This window comes from Diabrotica virgifera, chromosome 3 (genome assembly GCF_917563875.1).
Source record: "Diabrotica virgifera virgifera chromosome 3, PGI_DIABVI_V3a".
In the NCBI taxonomy this organism is placed as follows: domain Eukaryota; kingdom Metazoa; phylum Arthropoda; class Insecta; order Coleoptera; family Chrysomelidae; genus Diabrotica; species Diabrotica virgifera.
In genome coordinates, this window is record NC_065445.1 from 237945022 (window position 1) to 237959313 (window position 14292).

Sequence of the window (14292 nt, forward strand, 5' to 3'; positions counted from 1 at the left end):
CGTAGAAAAAGTGATTGGCTGTACATAGCCAAAATGCCTAGAAGTCCTGGTGAGGGTCTCCAATTCGTAGGTGTATAAACTGGTAGTATACATATGTATTATACACTTTTTTCTTCAAGTTTATAGGAAGGGAGGTGTTTTTCAAGATATAGCTATACTAGTTTACCGAAATCGGTTGTGTCCTTTTAATTTCAGCATCTTGATTTGGTTTTCCCAGTTTGATGACATGGCCCAGGTAGGTATACATAATGTTCAACATGTTCTATGGTATGGTTTTGTATTGTTATATTTATCTGGCGCTGGCTTATTATTTTTGTTTTACTGTAGTTCCCTTTTAAGCCTACCGCTTCAGAAACTTCATTTAGTTTTTTAATTGTTTTTTTTTATTTGGTAGAAGGTATGAATAAAAGTCAGTGATAAATACAGAGAAAATTTTAATTTAGAAATTTTCAAGGGATGATATGATATAAATATTTACAGTAAAAAAGGATAAAATAGATCTATGATCTTCCTAAGCATTGTTCTTGGATGTTTCTATATTATAAAATATAATAAAAATAAAACAAATCTTCTTGTACCATATTATCATTTTGCTAATATATTATCAGTACTAACAAAAAACATGCTTACGTATTTTGTGTTTTGTATAATTTGTCGGTACAGAAAATTTATTAAATAACAAAAACTGTTTTTTCTTTTCAAATATTTTGTCTACAGCAAAAAAATCTATGCTATATAACTACATGCATTTAGAAATGTGCATTTATAATACATTTTAGCTAATTTAATGCCTCATTCGCTTTTTGAAGACAAACTTTTACGTATCTTTTATAATTTTTACAATGTTCTTACATTGAATACATCTTGGAAGAAATACATTTTTTTGTATATCGCAAAAATATACGTCATCTTTGAACGCTAAAATATTGCACTTTAGAAATTTCTTATCAACATTTTTCATGCTATATTTTATCGCAACACATGAAATAGACCACTTCAGCTATGAAGCCACGACAACATTTTTTTGTTAACAAAAGTAAAGGTATTGTTAGAAAATTAGCTATACTATTTACACAGCAATGTCATCGAATTGTCAAATGTCAATTTCTCAGATGTCAATTTGTCAAATGTCAGATGTCAAATGTTAGATGTCAAATTTAAACCAAGTGATCTTAAACCAACCAAGCTATATACCATGTTAATTTGTAAATAAAAAAAAGGAAAATTATGGACATGCTAATTGAAAATTATTTGGAAGCATTTGTATGCACTCAACTTGATTTTTCATTTATACACAATAAAAGTAAACTACTTAATAAATAATATGAAACATTTTTATGAAGTCCAAAAGAAATTACTGTGAAATACTATAGCAAATTCTCTTCATTTAAAATAAAAATTTGGATCGATCTCAAAAAAATGACGTCGTTACGTCATGCGTCGTGACATATTAACGAAAAACAAAACTATGGCTTTGACTTAAATTATCTTTCTATGGGTGGATTTCATTTGTTTTAAATACTTAAGATTAACGATATGCATTTTGTAACATTATTCTAATTTTATTTGGAAATTAAAGCTATTTGAAAATTTTCAGTAATGCTGAGATCTAAAACCTGATACTGCCAGAAAATTAGATAAAACAAACCTTGTCACCTAGCTATTTCGAGGAACGAGATCAAAATATATTCACCGTTGACAGATCTTTAGGCTAATGTGTCAAATTCCAAAAAACAAGAAGTTTATATTATAGTTATTCCTATTCCATTTTATTTTTGCCAAAAAGTCATGATTCATTTTCAAACAAGTTAAATCAAAACATTAATTGAAACGTACGTGGATGTGTAATACCTATCATTGATAGGTACGTACTGTCAATGTAATAAATTATGAAATGGCTATTATCGGTGGACATAGTTTATAAAGTTATCTTGTACATTTATATTTTACTATGTTATAATATATTTAATAAAATATAACTTTATAAAATAAACACAATATAAGTTATAAATTCTAATATACACAAGAAATGCGCTAGTTTCACTGTCATTGAAAATGATAAACGTCAAAATTCATAGTTAACAGGGTATCAAAGACATGCCGTATTGTTTATCATTGTTTAACTTCTTGTGGGTTCTATGGACAAGCAGCTTAATTTTGCGATACTAGTTTCTGTGAGTAAAAAAGAGATCTAGGATAAAAATAAATACATACTATAAATATCAATAAAAGTTCATATTTGAAGTTGTTACATCGGACAAATAGATAGGTCCCTTTAAAAGACTTTCTGAACATACAGAAACTATTAAATGGTATTGCTTGAAACGTTAACAAATAGAAGAAAGAAACTTTGAACTATCTTTGAGAAAAAACAACATACTGTAGGTAAATGAGATCCTGACAAGACAAATAAAGAACAGAAGGAATTTAGAAATACCGAATTACAAATTATACAGGATGTGGTAGAAATGGAATCTAAAAATTAGTTTAAATTAAAAGGAGTTAAATAGAAGTAAATGGAATTTAACTAAATAATGGACAAGAGCACTAAATATTTTTGAAAAAATGGCTTGAGAGCGGGACTTAAACAAGTAATAATAAATCTATCAGTGACTTCAATTTAGATAGAAAGAGTATCTACCCACCCTGAAACAAAAGAACAGTAGGATGAAAGGAATATATACCAGTAATTAGGAATATGGAGAAACAAACTAGTGATTATTTTTTCAAAATAATCACTTAGTTCAAAATCAGGGTAGCAATGTTCCTATATCTTCATGTAACTGTAGCTAAGTAGGAAAATGTACAGAAGTGATACCTATTGTTTTGACGTTATTTTCAATAAAAATCAAATTATATAAAAATTCTAATGCAACAGCAAATATATTTTGGTTGTCCTCTTGTTTGTACGACTACTATCAAAATTTTGATTTTCTCAACACGATACCGTGCGCATAAGTAAGGCTTTTTATTGAACTATTGTATTTGTTTATAAGAAAAAATTATAAATAATCAGTACTGGCCTTTTTGTAGTGTATTTTTGATGCTGATGCCCCTGTTAATTAGACTAGACGAAATGTGGACACAAAAATTTCAAAATTAAAATTACTTTATTTAGTACAATAAGAAAATTCGAGAAATGTACACCAAATTATGTACAAAAAACTTTGGAAGATTGCTGGAAATCATTTTTGAGTACGAAACATTACTACTAATAATTAATATTGTTGAAAATTTCAATATCACATATTACTGTCTTACGATATTATGCCGTAAGTGAGTTTTTCTAGTACGGTTTTTTTTTCATTAAATGAACATTAATAACTTACGGAATTTGCAGAACAGGTAATAACACAAAAAATAACTCATATTGAAGTTATCAGTTAAATTATTGGTTTTTGTTATCTTAGATTATAAGTATAAAACAAATCCTTAAATTTTTTAACTGTCGTAATCACAGAATAGATGCCCAAACTTTCTATTGTCGAGTTTCTTTCATAGCTTATCTCAACCTGGGTCATAACACCATAGATCCATAGATTTTTGTGCTCAATAGTGTCTGAAGAAAGGCCAGCCAAACTATTTGTAACCTCTCAAAAAGATGCACCCAAGGCTTCTTAGACAATAATTTGTGAGTCCTTATCAACTTGGAATTGCAAACAATATCTTAAGCAACTGGCGAAGTACATCAAAATAGCTTCGTTCTGAGTGCCAGGGCATAAAAACATTGGTGGTGAAAAGATCGCTGATGGTATTACTAAAGAAATAGCTAGTATTGTTGTTATCCTATTGTATCCATAGTGCGGTATACCAAAAAACCATCATCATTATCATCTTTGTCATTTGCACCATTTCCCATTGTCTCACTCCCATTTTCTCCAGATCTTTCTGACTGCTGACCTTTTTCTAGGTCATGCTACTACCTATCTGGTCTTTCTCAAAACACATTGTTTATAAGGCAATTGCTGTTATTGCGTATTACAAGTCGTACCCAACTTAGTCTATTGATTTTTCTTTCCGAAGAGAAACTCTAATTCGTTGTTGTATTTGTGCGTCCATTTTCCATTTGCTTGTCACGCTATATCTTCAAGGTCCATTATTTAGGTACTTCTATTTTGTTAGCGTCCATGTTTCGCTTCCATGCGCGACTGCTTGTCGGATTATGGTTTTGTATATCAGGCTTTTTGCACCTCATGAGAGAAGCTTGCCTTCATTTACTTTACCGATATTTAATGCAGTTTCTTCAAAACTCGACAAAATGTTCTTAACTTTTAATGTTGATTGTGCTACTGCATTTACGTCAGGGCAAAGGAGAGAACGATCTTTGCTCCCTGAGTAGCTATGTCTGTGTCTCTTACTCTCTGATATTAACGGACCTATTGATTTAGTGTCTTGAACATTTAAATTATATATCAAACAATTATATTCTATAGAAATAAATATTTGTCATGAGGTTATTATCTTTTGTGTTATAACTCTGATAAAATATTTTATATTTTTGAATAAAAATTTCCAGAAATCCCAGAATATTTGACCGCAACATCCCCTTATATACCCCAACAGTCATGAAAACAATATATTTTTAAAAAATGTCAGTTTTATTCATCCGAAATATTGAAATCTTCACCGAACAACATCTTTTTAAAACCTAACTTCAAGAATTTTAAGCTTACAAGAACTTAATTACTTAAAATATTGCATTTTTGGCCATTCGGTACTCTTAAAAAATGGAAAGCACAGTATATTCTCAATTAATAATACAAAATAAAAAGTAATGTGTATATCACAAAATGTTCAAAACATTTTCTTTGCTTTTTAGCTCGAAAGCTAACTATATATAATAATAACGGTAACAGTCTTATGCAATAATAACTACTTAAATACAAACTAAAATAAAAAAGAGAACGAACTTATGCCAATAAGTAAAATAGTTAAAAATTGGCAAGAACTTTTGTGAGGTGTAGAATGGTCTTTTGAACCTTTTGGCTTTGTGTTCACAACAAAATAACGAAAAGTATTATGTACAACAATACAAAATATATCCAAAACAATTAGGCAATGGCAAGTAACATTGTAACGGTCGGTTTCACAATAAATTATTGACAGCTGAAGTTGACAGTTAATAGGGCTATTCATCGCCGCCATTTTTTTTCGTATACTTGACGTATGACGTATATATTTTACACGTCATAGACCGAGTGTACGCACAAAATGTCGAGCGAATCAGCATATAGATTTTAAGATATATTTTAAGATATATGATCCAAAGAAAATATTGCAACAATTTGGAAACAAAGATAAAATCAACATACAGAATAATTAGTTGCAAACCACAACTGAAATCATTTCGGACGGAAATTTAACAGCAAAATTCTTCAATTAAAAAAGAAAACAAAACTGTCTATGTAATTCAAAAGTAGACATTTTCTATCAATCTTTAAACTGTCTTTTAAAACAAATTTTCTCAAAGTTTTTTTCAAAAGAAGGTCACTCAATATTGTCAAACTGACCGTCATAAATATAAAGTGTAGCAAGAAGAATAAGTGTCAACGTGCCTTTACCTTAATAGGTGAGAACGTAACTTAACTTAACTTACTAGTGACAGTTCGGCGGCTAACTTCGGGGGCAGAGGTTATAATCAGGGGTGGCCAAGCTCCTTGATAATCCGAGCCATTTTTCAAAATTTGAAGAGAATTTTTCGCGAGCCGCAACTAAACAATTATTTAAAAAGTGTAAAAAAGTATTCAATTTTTTTCTCAGTATTTGAATTTCACGAATTTTAAAGTGAAATAAAATGAAATTGGAAAGAAATCCTTTGTAAAAGGTATAAAATTTTATTTTATACCTTTTACAAAGGATTTCTTTCCAATTTTGTGATTGATGGTATACAGCCAACTACAGGAAAACTTTTTCTTTTCCTTGTGGATTTTGAAATAAAATGGTTCACATCGTTGTTTCAAATATGCAAATAATTCTGCGAGCAGACTACTATTTCAGGATACTTCAATTCTTCATCATCCTTCCATATTTACAAAAAAAGTGTTCCAAAAACACTGTCTTTAACACTCTGTCTTCCATTGATCTTACCACATGACCTGCCCATCTTATCTTAGCTTTGATATGCCTGATGATACATCCACCACACACAGTCACCAATTCATCTTTACGGCGCCTTCTCCACTCTCCTGTCAATTCATTTCTTTGAGGACCAAATACCACTCTGAGAGCCTTTCCTTTCAAATATCAGCAATTTATTTATTTCCCGCTGATGTAGAGTCCATGTTTCACTTCCATATGTAACAATTGGGCGAATAATTGGCATGTACAGTCTTAATTTAGATTTTATTTTTGACAGCTTAGATCTTAACAATGATGATAGGGAGTATAATGCTCTATTTCACGCAGCTGTCCTTGCTGAGACCTCTTTTTATATGCGGTTGTCATATGTGATTACCGCCCCTAAATATTTCAACTTTTTTACTACTTCGAAGTTGTGGTCATTAATAGTTATGTTCTACCTAACTCTTTCTCTTGGATTTTTAGTTACTAGCATGTATTTCGCCTTCTCTTCATTTATTCAAAGGCCCAAACTACCTGTTTCTTCTTCGAGTTGTGAAAACACCTCTCTCACGTCTTTTGTAGAATGAGTGAATGCACCTATATCATCAGCAAAGGCTAACAATAGTTTTGATCCTCAATTCACAAATCCCCTGTCAGCACAGATGATATTTTACTTATTAGGTACATATTCTAAGGCCAAATTGAATAGCAACGGTGATAAGGGGTCTTCTTGTCTAAGTCCTGATGTTATACTTACATAGTCTTTTATATTTATTGTCAGTAATTGAAGACATTTTGAAACACAAAAATTAAAAGTAATTCTGGTAAATTTTATCAATACAAAGAGCCACAAATTATCATTCAAAGAGCCGCATGTGGCTCGCGAGCCACAGTTTGGCCACCCCAATGTACTTATGTCGAGATTGAAAATGTTACTTGTTACTTTTAAATTTGGTAAATACAATCAAAAGGTCTCACAAATATATTTAAATTGAAGTAAACTATTTCCTAGTTTATTTCCTATGCATTTTACAATTGGCGCCACGTTGGGTGCAAATTGTAAGATTGAATAGGAAATAAACGAGGAAATCGTTTACTTTAATTTAAATATATAGGGCTTTTCATCGATTGTCATTTGTTTCGAGCTTCTGTCATGTGTCACATAATAATAATTGATCTACGTCATACGTATTTGGTTTGTATTATTGTATATACCAATAACGTATGTCGTAGATATATTAATATTATGTGACACATGACAGAAGCTCGAAACAAATGACTGTGAATGAAAAGCCCTATTTGTGAGATCTGTTGATTGTATTTCACCAAAGTAAAAGTAACATTAATTTTTCAGTCTTGACATAAGCACATTTACAGGTACAACATAAGGTACGTTTACACCTATTAAGGTAAAGGCACGTTCACACTTATTTTTCTTGCTACAAAAGTTATTTATCTCTTTTATAAAAAGATAATAGAAATACTGCTCAGGCTGATTAAGCAATCACATATTGTTCAAAAGCACATTCTGCGACACGTCACAAAAAGCCGATAGGCTTGCTGTAAACACTGAAAATTTTCAACAACATCCAGTATTGCCAACACGTCCATCGTAAATCACATTTCAATAAATATTTATAATAACCTGGGGATAAATTTTCGTTTTCGTGATTGCACTTTTTGTATATCATAACAAATCATCAACCTTTATATAGTTTCACTAGGAAGTCTCTTAGGTCGTCCATAAACACCAACAACAACTAAAGAAAACATTACTGAGAGTTACTATATTGTCTATGGTTTAGTACTCCCACCTTTCTTCTTCGTTTTCTTGGTTAAGGTTCTTATTCTCACTGTCTTCTGTTTTATTCTCACTCTCGTTGTGTTCGTCCTGTTCCTCTTCTTTGACTTCGGGTTTTTCAGTTTGTTCATGATCGTTACTAATCGAAGAAGCGTCACTCTGATCTTCTTCAAACCTGTCCATGACCGCTTGGGGCTCAACCCTGACCGTTTCTTCGGAGCTCCGTCTACCGTAATCATCACCTGTCTGCATCACGCAGACACCGTTGATAATAACTTCATCTCCCGTATTAACTTTTTCCTTTTCTTCTTCCCAGTTAGGGTTGACCCATTGAGGTGCAGCAGGCTTTCGTCTTGACGTTCTGCCTTGATTAGTAGGTAATTCTTTGGGCTCAGTTTTTACTTCTCCATGGAGACTACCACCAGACATATTCGAATCTTCCGACCCCACGTTGCTTTCAACGTCGTCGTCATCATCATAGTCACCGGGTTCTCGCTTTAAAGAAGGCATAGAAAGATCTAAACCACTCATCTGCTCTTTTACGGCATTGTTCAGAGCTGACAGGTCCATGTCTCCAGTGGGCAGTAACCCCCGGCTAATCAAAGCCGCCAAATTAGCATTGGTGGCTAAGTAAGGGGGGTAAGGCAACGGAACACCGCTCAAGCCCATTCTTTCTTTCGAAAGTTCAATTAATCTTTGGTTCAAAAGTAGTCTAAATTGTACTGGATCAAACGACTGTTGACTACCAGTTTGATCTCTGGGAGGTAAATCCGAAGGTAGTCCATGCGGAACTTGTTGTTTTAACCGCATCCTGTGATTGTGGAACCAATTCGTGATTGTTCTCGATGACAAACCAAGTTCAGTCGCTAGAAATTCGATAGTGTTAACATTGGGATATGGATCTAAATGGAAGGCCAATCGTAGAGCTTCTTTTTGTTCTTCACTGAACAGCACTCGCTGTTTCTTAGCTGACGGCGGGCCAGGACCTGGTGAGTTTGAGTGGTAGAATTCTGAAGTATCGTTTGATGATGTATCACTACTGTTGTCATGAGCACCTGCTCCAGACGATCTTCGCCTCTTGTTGGCTTCTCGCCTTTCATTCTTTAGAGCTTGCAAACGATCCACGTTATGGGCGTCGTTCAACCACAGCTGCATCCGAATAAAAGGTTCTCGCCCTTTTATGCTGAGCATATGCCATGGCTTTGGTTTGGACAGAAGTTCACTGACGGAGCCTTGTGATAAACCTAAAACTGCTTCTCCAAATATCTGCAACAAATAACGAAAATTTAGAAGGTGATTTCAATATATTAATGAAGTGTAAAAACCTTTCTCCCTCACATTCTCTCTCTCTCTCTCTATCTCTCTCTCTCTCTCTCTCTCTCTCTCTTTTTCCTTATTAGATTCTTTATATGGCTTTTTCATTTTCAGACACTCACTATGATTTCGTGACAACCTGTAGAAAATAGTCTAAATAAGTTTCTTTACCTTTTGTCCAATGTTGTTAGCCAGAAGAGCCTCCTTGATCTTTGTAGTAATGACCTGAGTGTCTAAGTCTTGTGTTAAAGCTGCCATTTCATATACGCTTGGCGAAATGTGTTGATGCATATTTCTTAGTGATGCATGTTGTTGACCCATCGGAGAATGTGGAATACCATGTGGACTGTGATTAGCTTTCTTCATGAGATCTGGGTTTTGTAAGCTGATAGCGTGATGTGGGGGTAGTCCCGGAGGCGTAAGTAGCATTGGTGGTGGTGGTGGTTGGGGATTCACTCCCTGTGGTGGACCGAGTTGAAGAGAAGGTGGCAAGATGTTCTGTGATTCTTGCATTTTGTTCAACAAACCAGCAGCTTCTGAGAGCATCTTGTTCGTCGGAGGCATCGGCTTTCCTATTGGTCCTATTGATGTGCAAGCTGAAAATTAAAAAAAAACATTATTGTAGATATGTGTAGAATGGAATAGAAACAATGACTTAGCGATAATCTTTAATATGTTTTACCAACCATTATTTAATTTTAATTTGACATAAATGACTTACCTCCTCCATATCCTCCTGTCCTCATGAGCTTCTCCGGAGCAATCTTGTATTGACTGGCAACAAGTTTGTGGACGGCATTGTCGTCTTCAAGAAACATCTTCATTCTTATAAAAGGTTCTCTTCCTTTTTGGGTTAACATATGCCAAGGTTTCGGTCTTGCCAGAAGGTCACTGACAGATCCTTGAGATAATCCTAACACGCTCTCTCCAAAGAGTCTTTGGCTAATAGAATACTGGCTTAATTGTTCCTTAACTTTCTTAACAATATCTTCGGTGTTAAGGTTGTTATAAAGATCGAATTGTTGCTGAGTAATAGGGGGTAATACTGCTTTTAGGGGTCTGTTGTTGGAAGATGGATGATGCGGTGTAGTAGGTTGTGATATGAGGGAGTTTGTGATGCTTGCCATTCGTTGCAAGGGAGATGCTGCTGCTGATCCCGAAAAATCATCAGTAGGGGTCATTGGAGGTAGAATGGAATTGCCTAAAGGACTGGAAGCCGTAGATCCAGTATTAGGTTGGGTGCCTGGTTCAATTTTCGGCCTGACTAGGCTAAAAGCTGATCCAGAATGTCGTGAAACATGGTCGTCATCTTTTTCTTTATCGTCCATGCCTCCATTAACCATCTTCATCTTATCTTTAGGAATGGAAAGGTCTTGAACACCGCCATTTGAATTTAGATGTTGTTGCTGGTGCTGTTGCTGCTGCTGTTGTTGCTGCTGGTGATGGTGAGCTAGAGCCTGCTGTTGAATAGCCAAGAGGCTCAACGGCATTTGTGTAGGATTTTGACCATGGTTCAGCTTAGCAAATTCTCGGTGGTACGCATCGAGAACCATTCGAAGATCTTCGGGAGTTCGTTCCATTGAGTTGCCACTATAGAGTTGGGGAAGGAAAAAACTGTATATTAGTTTAGCACTGTTCTAGTTCATAAATAATATGTTTATTAACAGAGTAGGTACGTATACAGGGTGAGTCACCACTAACGGGACGGAAGATTACAACGAATTGGTAAAAGATTTGAAACTTTTTTTAAATTAATAGTTTGTAAGTTGATCAAAGCTACATTTTAAAATTATTTTGAAATATATAGGGTGTCCCAATAAATGGCGGCGTTTCAAAGTTATATTTTTTCTTATGAAACACCCTATATTTTATTGCATTTTTAATTGTCCGCAAAAAATAAGGTGCAGTTTCATAAGGCTTTCCTATACCTATGTACAGAGAGTTCTGAGTTATGTTGACTTTTCTTAAAATGTAGAGTTTTAAAAAAAGGCATATTCTCAAGTTATTTAAGAAGTTATAAAAACATCCCTTTTACATATAAATAGTTGGATAGTGGTTAAATGTACTCCATGATTGATTATTACACATTTATTTAGAGGGTGTTCAAAATTTAAAGTTTCATTATTGGATCATTCAATGTGTCATATGATGCTTATTTCAAATGGAACGCCATGTATGTTAGTAAATAATTATACTAAACAAATTTACCTCTTTCGAATGGTATATGGATGTCCTATACCTAGGTCTCATAGTTTTTGCGTAATTTACAATTATTTAAATTGTTAATCTGTAAATCCATTTTAAAACAAAAGATGTAGTTAATTAATGTCATTGTATCGCATTGTCATTTCATGACAGTACGGTCTGGTAATTATCTTATAATTAATGTATTCCATGATGGATTATTACCCATTTATTTACAGGGTGTTCAAAATTTACAGTTTCATTATTGGATTATTCAATGTGTGTCATATGATACTTATTTTAAATAGAACACCTTATATTAATAAATTATTATACTAAACAAAGGTTCCTCTTTCGAATGGTATATGGATGTTCTATAACTAGGAGTCATAGTTTTCACGTAATTTACAATTTTCTTAAACGGTAAATCGATTTTAAATATTTTTAATATTTATTTTAGAGTTACTCTCGATTTTTAAACCGATTATCTTGGCATAGTATAAACGAGTGTAGTTGTAAATAAAAATGTATACTTTTAGTTGCTGATTTGTAAAATAAATTTTTTCGTTATTGAAAATAATTAAATACATAACGAAACAAAAAAATTTATTAAAACAAATACATAATAATACAAAATGAACCACAACTTACAGTTGAGTCCGCGAATCTTTACCCGTGCGTAATCATTTAAAGCATACGAAATAAGTCGATGACAAGTCGGAAATTGAAATTTACTAAACGCAACAGCAAGTCACTTACTATCAAATGCTGTTGCGTTTAGTAAATTTCAATTTCCGACTTATTTCGTATGCTTTAAATGATGACGCAGGGGTAAAGATTCGCGGACTCAACAGTACTATAAGTAAAAAATTATCAGTTATGTAATAGATGTTCAAAATATTTACTTTCAACAATGTTTGTGCAATACAACAAGCAATTTTATCTTCACATGATTTGCTTAAATTATTTAACATAGATGGTGTTATAGACGCAAAAGCGTTCGAAATTCTTAATTGCATATTATTATCATCTGGATTAGTAGGAAGTGTAGCATAATATACAATATTATTTTTAATATAACCCCATTTAAAAAATCCATCTTTGTCAATCCTGGTGACCTAGGTAGCGTTCGTAGATAGCGTGATTGTTCATTTATAGGAACAATTAAATTTGAATATCATACACGGATGTTTATATTTTTGATAATTACCAGACCATACTGTAATAAAATGACAATGTTATACAATGACATTAATTAACTACATCGTTTGTTTTAAAATCGATTTACAGATTAAGAATTTAAATAATTGCAAATTAGTCAAAAACTATGAGACCAAGGTATAGGACATCCATACACCATTCGAAAGAGGTAAATCTGTTTAGTATAATTATTTATTAATATACACGGTGTTCCATTTAAAATAAGCATAATATAACATATTGAATAATCCAATAATGAAACTCTGAACACTCTGTATATAAATGCGTAATAATCAATATTGAAAAACATTCAACCAGAATAAATCTATTAAATGTAGAAGTATTTTTTTTATAATTTCTTAAATAACTTCAGAATAAGCCTCCTTTTAAAACTTTAAATTTTAAGAAAAGTCAACATAACTCCGAACACTCTGTACATAGATATAGGGAAGCCTTACGAAACTATACCTTATTTTTTGCGGAAAATTAAAAAATGCAATAAAATACAGGGTATTCCATAAGAAAAAATATAACTTTGATACGTCGCGATTTATTGGAACACCCTGTATATTTAAAAATAATTTTAAAATGTTGCTTTTATCAACTTACAAAACAATTTTTACAAATCTTTTACCATTTCGCTGTAATCTTCCGTCCCGTTAGTGGTGACTCACCCTGTATGATTATGGTAGTGTAATTATGAAGTGCCTAATCTGTCAAATTGAATTATGTACGGTGTTAAAAGGTTGATGCTTACCCAGGAAAAGGTCCGTCCCTTGGTCCTCTAAAATCTTCTATCCTCCTACCCATAAGTTTAGCCAACTCTTCCTGATAAATTCTCACCACCTTGTCTTGTGAGATATCGTCGTTTTCGTATTTCTTCAGTCTCTTGTTCATACTGGAATCTCTTGAGAACGGGCTGCTGCACCCTTGAGGCGATTTGGAGTCCTCGTTGCTATGGCTGTCCTCTGGAGGTGGTTGCTTCATGTGTTGGTGAAAGTTCGGATCGTTTAAAATATGTACTAGTCTATCTTCTGGATGATCGTTATCTGGACGACCGTAAGGGGTCATACCGGGTTCCGATTTGACTCCTGTTGATGAAAAATGGTCTGTAATTAAAACGGGGCTTTAGTATGCAGCTGTTTTTAGTTTTGGTGGAAAATATGAGCATATTAGAGACCTTAAATTTAATGTTCATACAATATATTATAATAATATGTAACTCTTAAGAGAAAATTGTTAATTGTAGATAAAATTATTCTTTAGACAGGTATATAAAATTAAGAGGTCACATCCGCGCGTTATCAATATTACTTCGAGGGATAGTAGGACACCCTTTCTCTAACTTTCTGCGAAACTTTGGCAACAGTGCGTCGGCAGTATTTGACACTGTCTTGATAAAGGTACAATATTGTGACAATATACTCATAGGCGCGCTAAATGTAAGTACTAGAAAACAATTTTATTATTAATAAATAAATATTTATAAAAATAAACTAAAATAGGTGAAAATTGTATGTTAACATTTGCACGAAATAATAATAAAACAGTATTGTCACTCCCCCCTCCCCCTTATTTCGTATTTCGATGTAACACATGTGGAGGTGAGCCGAAAATTTAAATAAGAAAAACATCATATAAGTGGCATACAGCGTGTCTTGTTCCCTTTTCAACTGCTGTTGGCGTGCATATACAGGGTGTCCCAGACTAATTTATCCAGGCTATATCTCTTA

General features: G+C 33.1%; 1 protein-coding gene across 5 annotated transcripts in view; it reads right to left on the reverse strand.

Moving 5' to 3' along the window:
* Window positions 1-417: 417 nt before the first annotated feature.
* LOC114332157 (homeobox protein cut) overlaps window positions 418-14292 on the reverse strand; it is a 366341-nt gene continuing 352466 nt past the window's right edge. For 3 of the 5 annotated variants that reach the window (XM_050645995.1, XM_050645992.1, XM_050645996.1), the window contains 4 exons: window positions 13317-13668; window positions 9897-10789; window positions 9347-9771; window positions 418-9127 (listed from right to left, as the gene is read on the reverse strand). In XM_050645995.1, coding sequence (XP_050501952.1) covers window positions 7862-9127; window positions 9347-9771; window positions 9897-10789; window positions 13317-13668 — 2936 coding nt within the window. In that variant the 3' untranslated portion in view covers window positions 418-7861. The remainder of the gene's footprint in view (window positions 9128-9346; window positions 9772-9896; window positions 10790-13316; window positions 13669-14292) is intronic. The other 2 variants (XM_050645993.1, XM_050645994.1) reach the window with 2 other exon arrangements.